Genomic DNA, 7966 nt, shown 5'->3' with positions numbered 1-7966 from the left:
GATCGCCGTGCTGCGGCCGGGATTCGGGCCCCGGGGAGCCCGCGGCACTTTAGTGGGAAGGGGCGCGGGGGCGGGGGCGGGGAGGGGGGAAGCAAAGCTTGTGCCGACTTGGCTGCCGGGTACTACGCGCAGGACGTGGGGTGAAGGTGCCAATTTGGGGACCTCGACTGTCCTTTGAATTCTTTTCCTTCCTCCGAGTCCTTGACAGGAGTCTGTTCCCATCAGACCTGCAGGTGACTCTTTTGCAGCCGCCGAGAGGAAGACACCCCATTCTCCACCCTCATTCGTTCTCTCCCTTCCCTCGGCGCCCCAAACCTTGTACCCAAGGTCCCTCCGCACCCTTCCTCCAGGGCTGGGCCCTCGCGGCAACTGGATGATTTTGGGGGTGAGATGGTGCAGGAACAGAGAGAGAGGTACAAGAATCTGTGGGATCGTCCATCATCACCATCACCATCACTCCCTCCACCAGCACCCAGCCTCAGGGGTCTCGTTTGGACTGACCCCAACCTTCCACTTTCTCTTTACAGGTGAACTGTGGGTGACCGTGCCTGCGGGCGACTTTCCTATCTGCCCGCTCAGCCCTGGGGAGGAAGATCAGGAAGCTTTGTGTCCCCTCCCCCTCTGCTTCCATTTCGGACATCCCGCAGGGACTCTTTTTGGGGTTCCCGCTGGCTTCAAGGAAGGACTCGCGCCCCTCTCTGACTCCAGCTCAGGCCGACACCTGTCTTTGTTCCGGTGACCTCATGACCCTGCGGTGCCTCGAACCCTCCGGGAATGGTGCCGAGGGGACGCGGAGCCAGTGGGGTACCGTGGGGTCGGGCGAGGAGCCGGCTCCGGAGGCGGAGCGTCTGACGAAGGCCCTGCGGGAGCTCAGTCAAACAGGTAGGGAAGGGACTGGCCGCGACGCCTCGCACGTGGATGGGGCTGGAGGGGCCACCTCCCCAAAGACGGGGCTGGCTGCTGCCCTGGCGGGGAACTCAGCTGGCATGCGGGGTTGAGGTGGGAGCTAAGTGGGCTGACATCGTTCCCTCGCTTCCCGTCCCCTCTCCAGCGCAGGGGACCTGGGGAGCGCGAAAGGAAAGTGATTCTCTAGGGACTCGGTAGCGTAGGGAAGGGCAGAGCCCGAGAAGGGCCCCTTGGACATAGCCTGCGAGGACGCTGGACCTGGGCTGTTTGTCCGTGGCTGCTTCGGGGTTTGAACACTGGCGGGAAAGCGCCCAGCCCCTCTCTTTCCCCGGGGCTGCAGGGGCAGACAGTGCCCGCCGCACACCCGGCACTTGCAGCCGCATGGGGCTGGGTGGCGGAGCCGCCGCCGTGTCCGGGATCTCCGCGGCCGAGGCCAGACCGACTGCCTGGCGGTAGCTGCGGCGGTTCGGAGGAGCCAGCGCAGGGGAGCCCATCCGCAGCCTCCAGGGACAGGCCGGTCCAGCGTATTGACTGTTTCAAGTGCAGCGCGCTCACTGTGGCTGCTTTTAACATCTAAATGAGGGAAACACTTTTTTCATACTCTTTTAAAAAATTCTGGCAAATTACATAGGCTTTCAAAATCTGGGTCCTAAAAGCTTATGTTCGACGCAAAGTTGAAGTTTAAATAGCACTACGGAGAAAGAAACTAACTCCCCTGCCCCTCCCTCCTTGTTTGAGGTTCCTGGTTTTTTTTTTTTAATTTTTCCCTCAGCAGATTTTCTCTTTTTTTTTGGGGGGGTGGGGTGGGGCGCTATGTAGGACACATTGTTTACGCTTCTTAGATACAGACCGACTAAGTCATTTATGAAAACAGAATAGACCTGGGGAATTGTTGGTGGCAGATCAGATAGAGAATGCTGGGGCAACCCATGGTTGTGATTGGATTTGAATTAAGGCAAAGTCCAAAAGAGTTTAGTTCAGATTGTAAACTTGAAGTACTAATCACCAATTGGGCTTCTCTTATTTCTCTCTGATTGAAAGGCAGTTGTAATCAAAAGCAGCAGACGGAAGTGATCATACAAGGGCTTACTTTTTAAACTGGTAGATAGCAGGGTTCCCAGGGCTCTGAACAAAGGAAAGCTGCCAGGGCAGGTTCTCTGGGGTGGGGTGGGGCAGGGAACACAAACCACCCTAAAAGTTGCTTCTGATTTTATTTACTGGAACTATTGGAGCTAAGGTTTCCACTATTTTCCCCCCTGCCTAAGGACCTGGCTTTTATTTCTAACTGCTGCTTTATTTCAACTCTACTTTAAATCTTTGATTTCACTGAATAACATCACGTTTGCTCGCCAGTGTGTCCTATTGCAAATATGCTTGTGTTTTGGTAGGAGAAACAAGTGAGCTTAAAGCGTTTCTTGGAAAAGAAAACAGACTCATTTGTGTCCACAAAGTAAAATGGATTCAAAATGACATTACATTTCTACCCCAAGTCTGGCTACGTCAATCAGTGGGTGGGAAAATGGAATGGAAAGATAATGGAATTTTCCCTAGAACTTTTTTTTTTAAGTCCCTTCATACTTATGGGCAGCCGCTGGTAAACTTTCACTCATAATCTTTTTCGTGTTTTTATTTTAGGAATTAGAATAATGATTGCCAGGTACTTTCCCTATTCTGATAATAATTATTTTCCACTTTTTCCCCCCCTTTCTTTTTGAACAAAACCCCAGGATGGTACTGGGGAGGTATGACTGTTAATGAAGCCAAAGAGAAATTAAAAGAGGCGCCAGAAGGAACTTTCTTGATTAGAGATAGTTCGCATTCAGACTACCTACTGACAATATCTGTTAAAACATCAGCTGGGCCAACTAATCTGCGAATCGAATACCAAGATGGGAAATTCAGATTGGACTCAATCATATGTGTCAAGTCCAAGCTGAAACAGTTTGAGAGTGTGGTTCATCTGATCGACTACTATGTTCAGATGTGCAAGGATAAGGGAACTGGCCCAGAAGCTCCCCGGAACGGCACTGTTCACCTCTATCTGACCAAACCACTCTACACGTCAGCACCATCTCTGCAGCATCTCTGTAGACTCACCATTAACAAATGTACCGGTGCCATCTGGGGACTGCCTTTACCAACAAGACTAAAAGAGTACTTGGAAGAGTATAAATTCCAGGTATAAATGTTTCTCTTGTTCTAAACATGCCTCATCTAGAGTATCTCCGAATGCAGCTATGTGAAAGAGAACCAAAACTTGAGCAACTGTTCTGGATAACTACATGGAATGCTTTCTAAGAACACCTGGAGTCGATCTAATTTAAGTGTGTGAAGAGGTAGCTAGGTATTTAAAGAGCTCTCCCCTCTCCCTCTACCTGAGTGATGCTTCCCTCCCTAAGGCTGAGCAAGAGCAGTTGATCCTTTCCAATTAATGGTAAAATGGCCCACCTGAACACTTTATAAGAATACCTTGCCTCTCTGTGGTTCCTTTCCACTAGGTGTTAGGGCCTCGTGCCAGTGGCTGTAGATGAATAGCTCTTCATAGGAGGCTGTGGAAGTGGGAGGAACCTGGCAGACCCAGGTGAACTTTAATCTCATCTGCCTGGTGATCAGTCATTTCATAGTTCATGCATTCTGATGCACCCAAGAGTTTTAGGAAACAGATTGTGCTTGTGAGTATTTATCCATTATTTATGCAATTAACCAAATCAACCAAAAAAAAAGTTGACCACGAAATCCTGTATTTGTCTTTTTTACTACATGTATGAACTCTCTTATGTGAATGAGTACTGTAGTAATCCATTTAAAGGTAGCCTTATTTCAGAACTATTTCAAACTGGTGCAAACGGAAAAGACTTCCTCTTTTCCTTTAAGGCTAAAGACAAGAATGTCGCTATACAGGTGCAACCCCACCCTCTTAATAACACCAATGTAGAATAGACATTTTACCCCTGATGTAGCTGTGTTCCAACTTGTTGCCATTGATTTTTTTGGAAATGGCTTTAGAACTTTCCAACTTGTCCGCAAATTGTCTAGCCATGGACATCAACAGTTATCTCCCTTCTACCATGTAGAATACTTTGACATAATTTTCTTCCAGATACAGGGGGATACCTGCCTATTTTTCCAAGTGTTTTATTTACTGCTGTTACTATTTGATTAGAATGTATTAAATAAATTGGAAAAAAAAAAAAGCAAGCCTGTCTTTTCCAAGTTGCCCTTCTTACTTTGAGTTGTAGAGCATATGCACTGTCGTAGCAAGAGAAAATAGCCATGAAGACTCAGGCCACGTGAGATGAGTCAGCCATTCAGCAAGGGGTGGAACATGATTTGCCTGGGTGGAAAGTTATGGGTTATACCTGTACTTTGTATTTCTGAAAGCAGAGTTTAGAAGCACCAGGAATTGTCGGGAGGCCTGACCTTTTATAAAGCTGAGGAGGCAGAACACTAATGCCCTTTGTGTTTCCAAAAACATGATTTAGAAACTACAAAAATGATGACATGACATGACAGCCCTACCCACAAGATAAAAATGAAAAGTTTTATGGCCATTTTCCCCCTTTATACTATTTCATAACTGTTGCATATGTACCATCTTTTCTGGAGCCCAGGTATTATTCAAGGATCCCTGCTGTCTCCAGGTGTTAGGATTTGGGCTGCTAACTGAAAGGTTGCGAGTTCAAGCCCACCAGCTGCTCTGTAGGGGCAAGAAGAAGCTGACTCTGCCCGTAGAGATTTACAGTCTCAGAAACCCTGAGCAGCAGTTCTACTTTCTGCCCTGTCAGGTGACTGCGTCAGATTCGACTAGGGCAGTGCATTTGAGACATTATTCATTTTGCCTTCGTTTATTTTCTGCATAGTTATGTGCCAAGGGTGAACTTGTTATACATCCTCTATGTGTCCTGACAGAAGTAGAGCAGTTTATAAATTACAGCAAAGCCTTCTCATTTTGATGCCTATGAAAAATGGTTTTGTGCCTGCAAGAAAACAACTGTGTGTCTACACTAGAGGGAAACAAAGGATTGTGAGGTGTCACGTACTATTGAAAGAAGAGGTGGAGATCTCCGTCGTCTGCCTTGGTGGTGGAGTAGGCATTGGACTGCTACCTGCAAGGTTAGTGGTTCAAACCCAACACCCACTTCCTGGGAGAAGGATGAGGCTGTGTGTTCCCCTAAAGAGTTTCAGTCTCAGAAACTCTACACAGGGTAACGATGTGTCGGAATCTGTTTGGTTTGGGGTTCTATTTTAAGATGATAGCTTTTCATTAGGATTCTGTGCTTTGTTTACCCTATTTCTCCCCTGACAACGTGTGTCCAGTGTGGGATGGTTTCACTTTTCCTGCCAAAGCTTCCCCAGAGTCCTACCACGCGTCTTTGTGGGATTACTTTCGGGTCTTTCGAATTTCTCTTAGTAGTTCCAAGCACTTCAATGTCTGGGTCACTGAGAGTGGGAGGGACGGGTGGGGTGTTATCCCCAGATATTAGGAAATGTGTTGCATTACTGCTCTGTTGTCATTGTGGTGTCTGACTCATGGTGGCCCTGCGTATGCAGAGGAGACCTGCCCTGAGGGCTTTCAGGGCTTTCCCCTTCCCCTGGCTGGCGGACCCCAGGCCTGTCTTTCTGCCCTGCTGGAGCTAACAAATGGCTCATTATGAGATGGCCAGAGAAGAGCAGACATCTCTGGAGTGTGTCACGCAGCTATTTATGGCCTTGCCGCTCAATCTTCCTGATGCCAAGGAAGTCAATAAACAACGGGAGACAGTCCTTTAAAAAATTTTTTTTTAAGTACAATTGCTACCATCATTTATTCATTACATTTATTGTGTGTGCCAGGGTCTTGCTCAGCACTTTACATGCATTATCTCATTTAATCTTCCCAACGAGCAAATGCACAAAGTGTCCTGATGATAAGAGGAATGCCTTTTGATTTGTAAGTGGGGAGGCATTCCAGGAATATCCGCGCCCTTCTTATTCCTGAAGAGGAGTTCCAGAGTGGATGGCATTTCTACACTGATCCAGATGAAAGCTTCGAGGGAACTATAATGGCAGCCCCCCAGCCTTTCTTACCTGCTATTGCTTTCATAGCCCTGGTAGTGTAGTGGGCTACGAGTTGGACTGTTAACTGCAAAGCCAGCAGTTTGAAACCGCTAGCCACTCCTCAGGAGAATTACGAGGCCTTTTATTCCTGTAAAAAGTTACAGTAAAGCATTTCAGCCTCAGAAACACACCAGGGCAGGCAGCCGTGTGTTTGGTTTTTTCGAACTGGTACCTTACTTAGTGTTGTGCTCTGCAGAATTTGTCTGTTTGGCCCAGTGATTCTTTCCAGAATTCTCCAGAATGGGGAGCTCACCGAAATGTGTGTGTGTGTGTGTGTGTGTGTGTGTGTGTGTGTGTGGAGGAGGTTAATGTTTAACTTGATAACTACTTGATAGCTGCTAAATGATGCTAGTTCCCATTTATTGATGGCTCTTTTATTCAAAAGATGTACATGGGTCTAGTTCAGGCGTCCTCAAACTACGGCCCACGGGCCACATGCGGCCCGCCAAGGACATTTATCTGGCCCGCCGGGTGTTTTTGCCCCGTTTGTTTTTTACTTCAAAATAAGGTATGTGCAGTATGCGTAGGAATTTGTTCATAGTTTTTTAAAAAAAACTATAGGCTGGCCCTCCAACGGGTCTGAGGGACAGTGAACTGGGCCCCTGTTTAAAAAGTTTGAGGACCCCTAGCCTAGTTTATCCTCAACAAAGCCAGGAAATCTACTAAATGTTCTCTCCCTCTAAGAGCAGTTTGGGGCATTAGGAAGGATATTTTCTTGTTGTTGAAGAATACAGTCTACAGAAAAGGAACATTCTTAAGAACTTCACAGATTTTGAGCTGAGTTTCTGTCCTGAGCACAGATGAAGCAGCAAAGTTAAAAAAATTTTTTTTCTTTTTATTTCAACTGTCATGGTGGGCACTGCCGGCTGTCTTTTAGGGACTTGGGAGTCACGAGGGCTTTGGACAGTGGAAAAAAGGAAGTTCGGTATGATGGCTGCGAGTTTCTGTTGGTGGATCAGGAAGAGAGCCTGGGCCTCACAGTTATTATATAATCCAAGCAGGTAACAGAACGAGACGGTTGTTGGAGAGTGTTTATTTTCTTGGGAAGGACTTCTCGGCCTTGAGAAAATTGTACCCTGGTAGGAGGCTAGGAGACAGAGACGTCATCAAATCATCCTAGGGATGGAATGTCCTGAGACGAAGGCCGAGCCCTTATGAGCTGTGGGTTTAGGCAGGGCAGGTGGGGGCTGCTGGAAAAAGCCATTAGTCCGGAATGAAGTCCACTCCTTACAGGCCAGTGCAGCTCTGGCTTCTTGCTGACAACTGGGCAGAGGCTGCGCCGATGGCAGTGCTGGACCCTGCGATTCTGGAACAGAAAAAGTGCTGTCCTCCATTTCAAAATCTTTTTATCTACTGAGTGGTCTATATTCTCCTCTCCTCATTTTAGGATATTCAGGCTTGAAACCCCTGTCCAGATGGCATAGTCTACTTCTGGAGAATTTCAAACCCACAGAAGTTAGGAGAGGGGAGGAGAAGGAAGAAGGGAGTTGGGAGGTGGGGAAGACGCAGCAGTGTAATGCCAGAGTCAGTATTTGAACCCAGACATTTTGATCTCCCAGTTCCTATGTATTAAAGCAGCACCCTTCTTCCCTGTCGTTACATGGGCAAGACTGTATAGTTACTTCAATATTTTTCTACCTGTTACATGAGGCAGCAGGTCTTTGGCAAAGGCAAAGTTCTTGGTTTCTTCGTTCCCACTCCCAAGATTCAGCTTCTGCAGGGCTTCATCCTGTCTGGATCTGTGGTAGAGTTCTGCATTCACTTCACCGCCTCAGAGCTTCGACTTCTGTGTGCTGTTTTAAACCAATCTCCAGGCTCCCAAGCATGCTGTTTTGTGATCTCATGGCTGCCTCTGCCAGCTCTGACTCACACAAGCCTTTGGTGCCTGGGGGACTGCCTTCCCTCCTGTTCTCGCTCGCTCGTTCTTTCTTTCGCCCGTTCCTGGGTATAATGGTGTCCTTGA

The 7966-nt window shown here is 47.6% G+C and overlaps 1 protein-coding gene across 1 annotated transcript; it reads left to right on the top strand.

The window, feature by feature from the left end:
- Window positions 1–151: 151 nt before the first annotated feature.
- SOCS2 (suppressor of cytokine signaling 2) lies at window positions 152–4099 on the top strand. The gene is made up of 3 exons (XM_004700394.2): window positions 152–413; window positions 528–882; window positions 2634–4099. Exons 2-3 carry the CDS (start codon window positions 744–746, stop codon window positions 3089–3091), a joined length of 597 nt encoding a protein of 198 aa, XP_004700451.1. The 5' UTR covers window positions 152–413; window positions 528–743; the 3' UTR covers window positions 3092–4099.
- The last annotated feature ends 3867 nt before the right edge of the window (window positions 4100–7966 follow it).

This window comes from Echinops telfairi, unplaced genomic scaffold, assembly GCF_000313985.2.
Source record: "Echinops telfairi isolate 266 unplaced genomic scaffold, ASM31398v2 ScPeMD7_2;HRSCAF=8, whole genome shotgun sequence".
NCBI classification, from domain to species: Eukaryota; Metazoa; Chordata; class Mammalia; order Afrosoricida; family Tenrecidae; genus Echinops; species Echinops telfairi.
Note: the sequence above shows the minus strand (reverse complement) of the source record. Positions and strands in the feature narration are given on the sequence as shown.

Coding starts and splice junctions, on each gene's coding strand:
- SOCS2 (XM_004700394.2), top strand. CDS start 744: ATGACCCTGCGGTGCCTCGAACCCTCCGGGAATGGTGCCGAGGGGACG. Junction 883..2,633: donor GCGGGAGCTCAGTCAAACAG/GTAGGGAAGGGA, acceptor ACAAAACCCCAG/GATGGTACTGGGGAGGTATG.